This window comes from Lissotriton helveticus, chromosome 9 (genome assembly GCF_964261635.1).
Source record: "Lissotriton helveticus chromosome 9, aLisHel1.1, whole genome shotgun sequence".
In the NCBI taxonomy this organism is placed as follows: domain Eukaryota; kingdom Metazoa; phylum Chordata; class Amphibia; order Caudata; family Salamandridae; genus Lissotriton; species Lissotriton helveticus.
In genome coordinates this window covers 661,404,151-661,418,871 of record NC_136070.1, presented here as the reverse complement: position 1 = coordinate 661,418,871, position 14,721 = coordinate 661,404,151, and the positions used below count along the sequence as shown (strand labels likewise).

At 44.8% G+C, this 14,721-nt stretch overlaps 1 protein-coding gene across 3 annotated transcripts in view; it reads left to right on the top strand.

The window, feature by feature from the left end:
• Window positions 1–4,675, top strand: part of KLC2 (kinesin light chain 2) — a 312,573-nt gene extending 307,898 nt beyond the window's left edge. For all 3 annotated transcript variants that reach the window (XM_078660752.1, XM_078660751.1, XM_078660753.1), the window contains exon 16: window positions 1,808–4,675. In XM_078660752.1, the coding sequence (XP_078516878.1) occupies window positions 1,808–1,891 (84 nt within the window). In that variant the 3' untranslated portion in view covers window positions 1,892–4,675. The remainder of the gene's footprint in view (window positions 1–1,807) is intronic.
• The last annotated feature ends 10,046 nt before the right edge of the window (window positions 4,676–14,721 follow it).

The window sequence follows — 14,721 nt, the reverse complement described above, 5'->3', positions numbered from 1 at the left end:
CAACATAAGGTAGGCCAGCTCCTCATGTTCCGTACTACTTGTAGCAGAAAAGTGATTCCAACATTTGGGGCTTGCCCCTGCCTGCTAGAACAGACAATGGCAGGGACTGGGTTCCTGGCAATGCACAGCCCAACACTTGTGTGCTGGGTCTCCTCGATGTACACATTTGATGTCGGCATTCATATTACTTTTGAGGTACAGACAAGAAGCGTGAGCCAACTGAAGTTTTGCTTTATTTAAACCTTAAAGATTTCTCCCAGTCGAGAAGAGTTGCATCTTGTCTTTCTTTGCTGCTGTTGTAGGTAGTAACAGCCATGTCACTTGGAATTTGTGACTTTGTGGATGTCCTTGGCTCCAGACTAAGTCAAGCAGATGTCCAGTGTTTTTAATCAGCAGCGAGCAACAAAAGGAAAAGGGAGTGGGGATTTCACCAAGCTTAGTGAAACCTATTCTTAAAGGAAGTGAAGGCATGCGCCCCTCATGACCGGTTGAACTAGTTTCGAGGAGGGGCTGCCCGAGTACAGGCAGGCACCCTATCTATCATGGATGGAGGATTGCCTGCTGAGCGACCACTATCTTCTTGTCCATCGATACACACAGAGTCCGAAGAGAAACACTTTTTTCATCTTATCCAGTGAGACTGTCACTGACATGACAACCCTCCTCTCCCTGCTGACAAATGACAATTTTAATATGAGGAGGAAATAGAGTGGATCCAGAGTTGGTTTACTTCAATGGAGAAATGCCATAGGGAATTACCTGGCAAGGTGGGAGGGCCTATTCAAAACATGCAAAGAGCCTTGGTCCCCGTGAAGGTTTATCTTGGCCCATCAAGCAATTGAAGAGTGGGTCAGAGTGCTACATGTGACAGAGTTGGGGAAAGTAAATAAAAGCCGCACTCGCAACGAAGGAGCCAAAGGACGAAGTCTTATTGGAGGGAGTTAATGGGTCAAAGAAAAAGGATTAGGGTAGAGAGGCAGATCGGGAGGTGGAAAGGTAGGTACCAAGGACCGGTGAGAGGGCAGAGAGAGAGCAGCGCTTTACCCATCCTGCTAAGCCTCCATGTGTCACTCAGAACGTCATCAACGCCATTTTATTTTCAGACATAATAAAGTATTAATAAAAGTACTCAGAGTGAAAATTACATGTCCTTCTACACTTTTTAACAGTATATATCTTTCTTGATAGCAATTTGTTGAACAAAAAATGAATGTGCCTCAACACAGCAGAGGCACATCACATATAGCAGCTTTACTTCATTTTCCTTGAGCAACGGTTGGATTAGTTGATCACCTTACTCTGAGTCGCTGATATCATGACAACATGTTTTACCTTAATGGTGCTGCATGCAATGAATACCATATATAAAAATAACTTTTTATTATGCTAGATGACTAGAATTTCTGTATGACTCAGTGGAACTATGTTCTTCGACTACTCATTGGTAAAAAATAATCTCAGAATATAATTCCATGCCACCTCAAGACCTCTTTGCTCCCCTTGGAGCCAAGCTCACAACTCTTCTGTATTTCGGCTGCACCTGAGCTCACTGACGTTTTCCAAGTACTTCCATGTAGCTGAACCTTGACATCTTGACGGCTGCAATGAGAACTGCAGAATGACTAAACCCACTGCAAATGTAGTGATTTACACTTGCCTTGTAGGAATGGCATTAGTGTTTAACAGTTCCCTGCCAGCATCTAATGAAAACAAGTGTTTCCTACAGTTGTTCTAATCTGCATTTTGTTAACACTCCAGTTTTAATGCATTTTCTTGTTTCTTTCTTTCTCTTTTTCTCCCCTTCTAGCCGACCAGTAACAACTTGTCTGACTGCCGGGGAATGAGTGCTAGCAGCCTGGATCTGTCTCGACGCAGCTCCCTGATTGGCTGATTCCCCCCACACAGCATCTCTGGGAGTGGGAAATGGGCTGCTTTTACATTTTGCATTGAACTTGAATGTTTGGCTCATCGTAAAGTGGGGATGGTGGGAGGGAATCATTTTATGCTGAAGCTAACGGAGAAATGGTGCAGAGCTCGTCTTTATTGTTTCTATTTTTTGCACAGCCTTAACGGTTCGAGCCGGCATTTCATGCTCCGAGATTCAAGTATTTCAAAGGTACATGTGTACATATATGTATAAATATATATATATTGGTATAGTATGAGAAAAACTTGCGCCGCATGGCAAGCATGCTGCTTAGATGTGTGCCTATAGAACACCAAACTATAACAGCATTTCAGAAATGTAAGTGCATGTTTCTGATTGCATGGCAGTCTGCCGTGCCAGGACTAAAAAGAATGTGAGGAATTACTACTGCTAACATTTGAAAACAACAAAAATTGTAAGTTTAGAAAATGACGAGCTCCAATAGGCTGTTTGCAGCACCATCTGGCCAGGCAACACCCACTATTGGTCACTGTGCTTGTGAGAGCAGGGACTGACTTTAAAATTCACTGGCCACCTGATATTGCTGTCAGTCTGTCACAGGATTGGGTGCAGTCTCTGCTTTTGTGGACTGTCTTTTGCGGTAATTGTAGTATATACCAGTGGCTTTAAATAACTGGACTAGAAGAAATCTGTGCTCATTTATCATCCCCCTGGTTTAGAAGCCACCTACACTCTAGCAATTGTGTTGTGGGTTGAATGCTACCTCTTTTAATGCCCTATGTGGACAAATGCAGTCTCACTGTATGTGTGTGGTTGTTATCTGCATCTTAAGGATTGTCTCGTGTTTTCCCTGGAAGTTCCTGTTTTAATAAGTTGCTTCTGTTATTGGCTCATTACGCCCAAACCAATCTGTACCTTTGGTACTCCAGCAGTCAGTACCACTGAAATGGTCTCACTACGCAGAACAATAATTATTTTTCTCTGGTACAGAACTCCCCATAGCCAAGATTTTAAATTCCTTTGTTTTGCCCCTTATGCGCTCAATCTTTTAAAATGTGAAAGTTTGTGGGGGATGTCTAAGCAGTGGTGATAGAACCAGCTGCCTTGATGTGGATTTCACTGTTGTATAGTATAGTGTACTTAGACTGCAATTTAGAAGTAGAGAGATTGCTGAGTATCTGGCTTGTGTAAGATAGAGTAGCAATGGTTTAAAATAATAATATTAAAGCGTGCCCTGAGTCCCATATATTAGAGGAACATAAACTGTGTACATATGTAAAAATTGACAGGTTGTATAGAATAGCACTTTCTGGACCTAGAAGCCCTTTGTGTATAGAAATCAATCAGATGCTAGACTATTATGGCTTTTGCTTGAATGATCTGTCAGAGGGACTTAGTTACTAATGTGGTCCTATTTAAGCGCACATGAAGCGCATTCTCACTGTATTTTGAAGGGATGGAGTAGGAGTTACGTATGTTGTTACTTTTGCCTTACATAGGGCGATTATGATCCTTTCTATATTTAATTTCCAACTCATTCACTTTTTTCCTGAGTTGATCTCGGGTAGTCTGATGTTAGTTCTTGTGGATTTCCACATGTAGCTCCTCTGGTGTCACCTTATCTTTCCATTCCAGACATGTTGGATGGTGCAGTTGACTTTCTGGTAGAGGTGATTTGGCTGGGCGCATGCCGTAAGCTTTCTGTAGGCCATACCTCGTCAGTGACTATGAAAGTTCCCTTCATAGTTAACATAGCCTGCCTGCATCCGTCTCCCAATTTCACAAAGCCACAAATTTGGGGCTAGTTTCAGGTGAAGACTGTGATCAACATTTTTGTTTCTTGTACAGCTCTCCACAGTTTGAAGTAAACTTGGTGTTATTTCTTTATTTTGAGTTCTGTTATGAAAATAACTTCTTGTGAAAGGTCTGTCATTCCCTATCATGACTAGTGTGTGTGCTGGATGTGGAAAGTGGTTTGCAGAGTGCGATGACCTTGCTTTCCAGACTGGAGATGTCTCTGATATGGTGGATGCTCTTAACGTTTGTTTGACTGTACTCTGGAGTCTGTGATGCTTAGATCGGCACAGTATTATTTGGGCATGTATCTTGTGTGGGAGGCCTTGCAAGACTGTCAATGAAGTTTCTTAGGGATCATTTTGTGAACCCAGCAGTGTGTCAGTTATGAGCAAGTGCCTTTTATGAGCAAGTAAATCGAAGGAAGAGTGAACAAGAGTGTCTTACTTAAGCCTTTCGTTACAGAAGAGAGAAGAACTACAGTTGAGCAAGTCTCCCTCCAGTTGGACGAGTGGTTGAGGATGCACAGTATTTTTCAGGTGTCAGCAAAGTAATCACTGTCCAAAAGATCTTTTCTCATTGACCGTATGATTTCATGACCCATATACAGTAATAACTTAGTATGCCGTAAGGCTATTCCTCTAATGTGATTGGCTGACACCCCTCTGTTTGTGATGGTAAACACAAGTGTCTAAGAGGGATGTTTAGAAGAAATTGGGCAACAGGCTGAAAGAAGAAGGTGGCTTGGTTTCAAACCTGCAAAGAATGTTAAACAGGATGGTTGCTCAGCCGTTTTGCTTTCGCCTGATGGGGTTGAGATCGGACTAATTTATCTTCGGTTTTCTCTTTGAACGGACGTAGATGGCATTGTTGGGCCAGAGATGCGACAACAGAGGCTGACATTAGGAACAATGTTACGTTAATGCTTCGGAAAGTCACTTGTACTTCTGTATATACACATATAAATTATTAAAGCTCTTGTTTTCTCTGCTACATTATCTCTTGTCTTGCTTATGGAGGAAGCTCAAAAGCTCAGAATGGAATGGGAGGGTTAGAAGTAGAAATATAATGTGGGGATGAAGAAATAAATGGAAGGAAGAACCTCATTCCACCCCCTCCCCCGCCTCCCTTTGCTGTGATTAGTCTGACATTGTTTTTGATGCCTACCTTCTTTAATGAATTATGCCCGGCTGCTTTATATTTTGTGAACGACCCACCTCCAGAAAATCGCTTTTGATATTTGCACTGTAACTTCTCTCCCACCTGGCAGTCAGCAGGTAGACCCAGACCTCTGTCTTGAATTTAGGGTGCTGACTTTCCAGTGTGGCAGTGAATTTAACAGTCTCCGAGCATAGGGTGTTTTTTTGTGTTCAAGTCGGTGTAATACATTGAATAGACAAACTGGCAGTGCAGTAAATATCATGGAAGACAAAATACATTTCAAATTGGCTACTCAAGTTCAGTGTAGTGAAACTTAAGCCGGCACTGCTCTCACCCGGAAGCAGCAGCTGCAGTTATGCTGCTCCTTCCAGGCGAGAGCAATATAGGTTCCGATTCCCTGTTCGCATCAGTGGGGACAGGGAAACAGACACATGTCTGCTCCCAGCCTTTTATACATGTAATATAATACATACACAGAGGCAAAGATGTTGAATGTGTAGTTATGGATATGTTCAACTTTCCACTAAAAAGGCATTTTTGTTTTGTTGGACTAATCTGCACAAAACATTCCGTGTGTGTGTGTGTGTGTGTGTATATATGTGTGTGTGTATATATATATATATATATTCACTGAAAAAACCATAGGTTATAGACCATATATAGTTAGGAATTAGCATTTACAAAACCTTGAAAATTCACTGAAAAAACCATAGGTTATAGACCATATATAGTTAGGAATTAGCATTTAAAAAACCTTATTTTACTCACACAAAACCATTGAAATTCCATATATAGTTAGTTGCACTAACTATATATCGCGCACCCGCAATCCACTGCTGATCATGTCACATATTACATCATTCATGACATGGTCAGTGACATCACTGATGACATCACTGATGACATCTCAAATGACATCACTGATGAGATCACTGATGACGTCATCCAGTGACTGTGTGTTTCTGTGAAGTTTAAATATGTTTTACATATTGAAGAATGAGTAGATGTATAAGTGTCTGGACGAAGGATTTAGTAGGTGCATGACTGAATGTATGAGTGAGTGATTAAATGTGTCTCACTGAGTGCATGGGTTAGTGACTAAACTGTCTTAATTTGTGCATCATTATGTCTGTTGTTCTGTAAACTGCTGCATGTGTTGATCATTAGCTATACGAGAGGCTATATGTGTTATTAATTGGTTGCCCAAGTATTTCTATGGCAGATTGAGTTTGTGTGGGGGTGGCTGGAAGGTGTGTGACTCTATGCATAGATGTGTGAGCAGTTTATTCACTAGGTGTATGAGTTCAAGACTGCATGTGGAAACAGCTACATGGGCAGTTGACTGTGTGCATGAGTGTATTGATGAGTGAATGGATATCTCAATGCTACATGTCATAGTAAGTACATATGTTAAACACAGTACATGTGAGAGTTGGCATATATAAATAACTGTGCATGAGAGCCACTGAATGAGTGAGTGGTTGTATCGATCATTGTGAACTTGTATCAGGGATTGTATAAGAGAGTAAATATGTGTTAGTATATGTTTCAATAAGTAAGGTGTGTTTAACTGTATAGTTGAAGAAATGGAGGTGAGATTGTTTCTTTGCATGACTGACTGGGTGTGTGAGTAACTCCATGGATGAGTGGCAGTGTGTGAGTGTCTGTATACACTGAGTGTATCTAAGGTTATATTAGAGTCTGAAGAGGTTTATCGTATTAGCACAAGAATGATGTCAAATGAGATGTCATCAGTGATGTCATCAGTGATGTCATTTGAGATGTCATCAGTGATGTCATCAGTGATGTCACTGACCATGTCATGAATGATGTAATATGTGACATCATCAGCAGTGGATTGCGGGTGCGCGATATATAGTTAGTGCAACTAACTATATATGGAATTTCAATGGTTTTGTGTGAGTAAAATAAGGTTTTTTAAATGCTAATTCCTAACTATATATGGTCTATAACCTATGGTTTTTTCAGTGAATTTTCAAGGTTTTGTAAATGCTAATTCCTAACTATATATGGTCTATAACCTATGGTTTTTTCAGTGAATTTCAATGGTTTTTTAATAGCAAATATCATAAGCTGTCGAATGTCAAGTACGTGGTAAGTGAAAACATTTTCGTGTTTATGCACACTGATCTGCTTTGAATGGTGCCCCCCCCCCTCATTTCTATTAGGAGTACTCTCTCTTTGCAGATAGTGAAAGGTAGTTAACGCAGGCCTTTGCCCCCGTTGTAATCCGTCGTGCCTGCTTCTCTCTCCATTTGATTGATTGTTATCCAAGTATTTACTATTTTAGAATTAGTTCTCTTTGGTTCATTCTCTATTTACAAACAAACACAGAGTCGCAATACTCTGTTTAGTCTTTGCAGATAACGAAAAATCGTGTAAAAAAAAAGAAAAGGAATCGAGCAAAATCAGTAGGCCACTAATGGGATCTCTTTTTGACCTCGCTAAAATAGAAACATTAGGAACAACCCCTCATGACAAATACAAAACTAGTGAGATGAACTGAACTCCACACAATGATGGCTGCAAAACAGCTCGGCTCCGCCACCCACCCCGCCCAAAATAACGATAAAGAGCGGCTGCCATGATTGGTTGCGGAATGGCCACGACGGAGCTACGAAATGGTGCTGCTCTCATGCTAACCCCAGCTTCAGTCTGAAACATCCAGAAACACTGTAGACTACCAATTCGATCAGTTCCGGTAGCGCCCCAATGTAACCCGGTAGAGAAGAACTAGCCCTCCCCTCTTTGACTGATGGTTCTTGTTGCCTGTCCCTTCTGTTGTCATTTAACAGAACTATTTAGCCTGCTGAAAGGGGTTGTGTTTCGACCGCTGGTTGGTGGAGACATTTTGACTATATTCTGGACCTGCGTTGTCGCGTAATGCGTCATATGACGCGCCGCGTTAGCGCATCCGGAAGTCATCCGGGGCGCGCAGCGCGTAACGTAAGCATAACAAGTCATGTGACTTGTTAATAAAACTTTTCATTGGTTCATTTTACTTTTCTTATTCTAATGATGAAAGCCTTGGTCATATCACCTAAAAATTACGCTTTTAATTACTTCCGAACATTATTTTTTCTTAAATATATGTTATAATGTTCCAGGCTAATGTACTTTCCCGGAAATTTTACAACTGTCCTGCAAGTAAAATATATTCTTTTTTCGAGAAAAAGAGCGTTTCTTCGTCCCATGACGGAGCCGTTGAGCAAAAGAGGGTCGACCTGCTGTCTTAGTCGCCGATACGCCTGAATATGAGATTCTTATCGATCAATTTATGTTGCAGGAATAGAAAACACAACAGCCCTTGACCATTTATCTTTACTGCGTTCCTTCGTATTATACCTTTTACCCTTCATGTAATTGGTCTGCTTTATTTCACTTGCCTTTTAATGATTCTAAAACAGTGACTATTATTAAAAACTTTACCAATGTATATACTACTACCATGTTTTCTTTTAAAAACCTTTATTGTGAAAATTTCATTATACAAATACGAGCCTATAACCACGTGGGCCTGCCACGGAGCAAACTGTAATCGTATATGATGAATAGACATTTACACTGTAGAGGAACGTAACGGGCGGGCCTTTAGGTTGCAAGAACTAAGGTGTCTAACAGTTACGGAATCGGTGGACGTACATTTTATAATTAAAATACGACAGGGCCAGTTACAATAAAATTATCTAGATATACATTTGCGGGCAAGTACCATGGGTGACGTTAATTCGAACTTTCAACAGTACAGTAATCAATAACACATCAGAACTTAATATCAATATGGATGTCGAAATATTCAATCAATGCTCGTCCCCGCCCGCCATGTGCTTCAAAACTGCATACGTATCTCGTGATTTCAACGTTCTGCAACCAGTACACAACACGGAGTTACGAGTCCCATTTATTCCGGCGCCATTTTGGGCGAGGACGGGCAGGTCCAGGATATAGTCAAAATGTCTCTACCAACCATCGACTATGATGATGTTCATATGCTGTATTTATTAGAGTAACACTCATCTGTCCACATGAAATTAATTTACCACAATCTAAACATGTCATTTTAATCTTTCCAAAGTTCTTCTAAATATTTGGGACCGTTTCCCTTGCCTCTGAAGCTCTCAGTGCCACTTCTTTGATGAATGTACTAGCAGGTCAGGGGTTCTCCTCCAAATCTCTCTTTTATGCAGCACTATAATTAATTGGTGCCACCTCTCCATATGACGATGCATGGTATAGTTACCACAACTATATTTTTTTTCGGTTCCTCTGGAGAGTTCATCGTGGCAGATGAAGCGTGTAACGTACCGGGCATTTACCTTTTTTTGCATGTACAGGAAAGGAAAAAAAAATCGAGCGTCCAAGTTCTAAGGTGTCCCAGGGCCATTTTAGTGGACCAGGCCCAAATCCAAAGAACAGGCCGCCATTTTGAGAGTCCTCTTGCAGCCGCCTGTCGCTGTAGCATCAAGAGCAGCCGAAACTCAGCTGAATGGCAACTGAAACGGTAAATGGGCGCCCCACTACATTTCAGCATTGTAGGATGACCACACCAGTACAGCAACTTGCTAGACCTCACCTCGGTGCCATCCGGATCTCGGCGCCCCACTGCAGATGAAGTGCCTCTCAACTATGAAACCACCACGGTGACATCCGGATCTTGGCGCGTTGTGCTGCCTTCGGCCTATTCGCACATCGGTCCGCTACTGACGCCATCTCACAGGCTAATGGGGTGACCCACGCCGAGTTTCAGCATTGTAGGATGACCACACCAACTTGCTAGACATCACCTCGGTGCCATCCGAATCTTGGCATCTCAACGCCTAGTGGTATCTTCCATACAGAAAATATTGTTACGCTGCCTTTGGCCCCATTCGCACATCAGTCCGCAACTTAGACATCACCTCGGTGCCATCCGGATCTTGGCATCTCAGCGCCTTGTGGTGTCAGTCAGAAAATATTGTTGCGCTGCCTTTGGCCCCATTCGCACATCAGTCCGCTACTGACACCATCTCACAGGCCAATAGGGCGCCCCACGCCGACTTTTACCATTGTACGATGGCCACACCAGTGGCACAACTTGCTAGACATCACCTCGGTGCCATCCGAATCTTGGCATCTCAACGCCTAGTGGTATCTTCCATACAGAAAATCTTGTTACGCTACCTTTGGCCCCATTCGCACATCGGTCCGCAACTTAGACATCACCTCGGTGCCATCCGGATCTTGGCATCTCAGCGCCTTGTGGTGTCTTCTACTCCGAAAATATTGTAGAAAATATTGTTGCGCTGCCTTTGGCCCCATTCACACATCAGTCCGCTACTGACACCATCTCACAGGCCAACAGGGCGCCCCACGCCGACTTTTACCATTGTACGATGGCCACACCAGTGCCACAACTTGCTAGACACCACCTCGGTGCCATCCGGATCTTGGCATCTCAGCGCCTTGTGGTGTCTTCAAATCAGAAAATATTGTTGCGCTGCCTTTGGCCCCATTCGCACATCGGTCCGCTACTGACGCCATCTCACAGGCCAACGGGGCGCCCCACGCCGACTTTCAACATTGTAGGATGGCCACAGAAGTGCGACAACTTACTAGACACCACCTCGGTGCCATCCGGATCTTGGCGCGTTGTGCTGCCTTCGGCCTATTCGCACATCGGTCCGCTACTGACGCAAACTCACAGGCCAACGGGGTGCCCCACGCCGACTTTCAGCATTGTAGGATGGCCACACCAGTGTGGCAACTTGCTACACACCACCTCGGTGCCATCCGGATCTTGGAATCTCAGCGCCTAGTGGTGTCTTCTATTCCGAAAATATTGTTGCGCTGCCTTCGGCCCCATTCACACATCGGTCCGCTACTGACGCCATCTCACAGGCCAACGGGGCGCCCCACGCCGACTTTCAACATTGTAGGATGGCCACAGAAGTGCGACAACTTACTAGACACCACCTCGGTGCCATCCGGATCTTGGCGCGTTGTGCTGCCTTCGGCCTATTCGCACATCGGTCCGCTACTGACGCAAACTCACAGGCCAACGGGGCGCCCCACGCCGACTTTCAGCATTGTTGGATGGCCACACCAGTGCGGCAACTTACTAGACACCACCTCGGTGCCATCCGGATCTTGGCGCGTTGTGCTGCCTTCGGCCTATTCGCACATCGGTCCGCTACTGACGCAAACTCACAGGCCAACGGGGCGCCCCACGCCGACTTTCAGCATTGTAGGATGGCCACACCAGTGCTGCAACTTGCTGGACACCACCTCGGTGCCATCCGGATCTTGGCGCATTGTGTTGCCTTCGGCCTATTCGCACATCGGTCCGCTACTGACGCCGCCTCACGTGCCAACGGGGCGCCCCACGCCGACTTTCAGCATTGTAGGATGGCCACACCAGTGCTGCAACTTGCTGGACACCACCTCGGTGCCATCCGGATCTTGGCGCGTTGTGTTGCCTTCGGCCTATTCGCACATCGGTCCGCTACTGACGCCGCCTCACGTGCCAACGGGGCGCCCCACGCCGACTTTCAGCATTGTAGGATGGCCACACCAGTGCTGCAACTTGCTGGACACCACCTCGGTGCCATCCGGATCTTGGCGCGTTGTGTTGCCTTCGGCCTATTCGCACATCGGTCCGCTACTGACGCCGCCTCACGTGCCAACGTATTTTCTCCGCATTTTACACCCTATGCCGCATAACAGGTCATGTGACTTGTTTATAAAACTTTTCATTGGTTCATTTTACTTTTGGTTTCCTAATGATGGAAGGCTTGATCATGTGACCTAAAAACAACACTTTTCATTGGATGAAAACTTTTTTTTTTCCCCAAACGATGAAAGCCCCACCTTGTTTCTGGATGTTTCAGACTGAAGCTGGCGTCAGCATGAGAGCACCACCATCTCGTAGCTCAGTCGTGGTCATTCCGCGAGCAATCATGGCAGCCGCTCCCCACCAGAAGCCTGCAGGAGTCGGAGCCCCCAAAACTTTTGATGAATTCTCAAGGCGGAGGGGACGCTTTCGAGAATGGGGTCCAAGACCTAGCAGACAAGCGTCCGATTTCCAAGGTGTCCCAGGGCCATTTCAGTGGACCAGGCCCAAAAAGGAAACAGCCTGCCGCCATTTTGAGAGTCCTGTGACAGCCGCCTATCGCTGCACCGCAAGAGTGGGCGCAACTCAGCTGAATTGCGGCTTTTGACACAGTGGACCAAAAACGGACGGAATGGCAACTGAAACGGTAAAGGGGCGCCCCACTACAACAGATGACACTCCACCTGGAGAGGCCCGTTCACGCCGCCTCCCCCGGGGCGCCCCGCGCCGTTATTCGGAGCAGCATTGTAGGATACCAAAACCAGTGCGGCAACTTACTGGACATCACCTTGGTGCCATCGTTCTGCTGCCTTGGAACTATTCGCGCAACAGTTTGCTACTGATGACCCACCCCCCGCGACGCCCCATGCCGTTATTTGCTGGGTGGCAACTTACTAGACATCACTTTAGTGTCATCTAGATTTCAGCGCGTTCTGCTGCCTTGGAACTATTCGCACAACAGTTTGCTACTGATGACCCACCCCCCGCGACGCCCCACGCCGGAAATCTGGACGTTGTGCTGCGTTGGGACTATTCGCACAGCCGACCGCTACTTCGTTGTTTTTCCCTAAAAATGTTTATATGTTATTACTATTTTTGTTTTCTTGTATATATTTATAAATTATTAAAGTTTTATAATCTTACTACTTTGTCGGAGTGCTATATATTTTTAATGTGACACATAATTGTAAAAACTTTGATGTACAAAGAGTCATCCCTGGAATCTTCCGCTTCAGGCTCGGTCCCCTCCCCAATCACAATACAGGATGGTTTTCAGATAATAGCAACGCTTCTGCTGTGACGGATCTCATCGAGTGTGGGCCTTGATCTACTATAACTCCTTTGAAGAGGGGTGATTCTTTACAGCTGTGGCCATGAACTACATCTGCAGGGCTAGCTGATACCCTAGGACCAGCCTGGACAATCGGACACAGAGGAAAAGGAGTGTCAGAGGGTGCGGTAGTGAATAGGGCAAAAGGGAGGTGTCGGGCGGACACAGGGTGTGATTCTCAGGGAAGAGCAGCGCAGATGGGGGGAGGTTTATTACCCATGCATAAGACAGAGAGCGGGGGTGACCACTGCCTGGGGGAGATGCTTGCGAGGGTGGGGAGCCATGCTAAGGATCGACAGCGTGCACAGAGTGGGTCTGGTCAAGGCATCTAAAATGGCTGCCGTGCACGACAAAAGTGTGGCATTTGAAAAAAGACAAGATGGCGCAGACAATGTTTTTCAACACTTCCTGATTTCCTTCGAATCGAACGTTAACAGACGTTGGGGCATATTACCAAAGTTAAGCGATATTTATCCCTAACGATGCTTAGCAACGATTTTTTACCGTCAGAAATTATCGCAGATAAACCTTGCTATTATCAAGGTTTATCGGAAATACGATAAAAAACGACCGCAATGCATTAATATCGCTGAAAACTCAGCGATATTCATGCATTACCGAGCTAATGCTCTTAGCCATGTTATCCACCTCCCATTGGATAACATGGCTAAGAACTGCTCAGGGCAGGTGGTAGCTTTTGGAGATATTCGCGCTTATCTCGAATATTTCCAAAAGTTGATAATAGGAGATAGCGATGTTAGCGACTGTTTCCAGTCGCTAACATCTTGGCATGCCCACTTTGCATGTCATTAGTGATAAATATCACTCACATGCAAAGTGGCGCCCAAGATGGTCGCTATATTCTACTAGCCGTCGCTAACTGGTGTTAGCAACAGCTAGGTAATACACATATAATTTTATCTCCGCGAAGCGGAGCGCTGTTACAGATATATATCTTGTTTCTGAACGTTAATTTCTCAAAATGCACTGAAGCACATATATTGAGACCTAGCAAAGGCACATCGGGCTACCAGTCCCTACAATTTTGCCAAGTTTCGTGCAAATCCATTCAGCTGTTCGATCCTACCGAGAGACAAGATGGCGGCCGCTACGGACTGTTTGGAATGTTTACAGACACCGGAGAGCCAATCAGCTTCGCTTCGCAAAGCTCCGTAACGCGAAAAGTACGCGAAGCGGTGCGCTGTTACAGATATATATCTTTTTTTGAACGTTAATTTCTCAAAATCCACTGGAGCACATATATTGAGATCTAGCAAAGGCACATCGGGCTACCAGTCCCTACAATTTTGCCAAGTTTCGTGCAAATCCATTCAGCTGTTCGATTATTATTATTTTTATTTTTTTTTGCCCCGCGGGGCCCTTTTAAAACCTCCACATCAAACCTAGGGGGTGAGCGACAATGTACTATGCCCCCTTATGGTCATTTGCCCCTTCGCTTTGGCCTCCTCTTGTCTCTCGATCCTACCGAGAGACAAGATGGCGGCCGCTACGGACTGTTTGGAATGTTGACAGACGCCGGAGAACCAATCAGCTTCGCTTCACAAAGCTCCGTTGCGTGTAAAGTACGCGTCCTGGGACGCTGCCAGGTCCGCTGTTACAGATATATATCTTTTTTTAAACGTTAATTTCTCAAAATCCACTGGAGCACATATATTGAGACCTACAAAAGGCACATCGGGCTACCAGTCCCTACAATTTTGCCAAGTTTTGTGCAAATCCATTCAGCCGTTCGGGCTAAAAGTGAGGCCAACCGCCCTATGGAAAACTCAATGTTAAAAACACGTTTTGGGACCCCCCTTTTTTCTCGGCCCCCCCTTGACGAACCCCCCCCCCAATTTTCAAGGGCTGCTCAGAAACAAAATGTGCCATTTTCCTGAAAATTTCAGCCAATTCCGTCCACAAACGCCAAAGTTATTA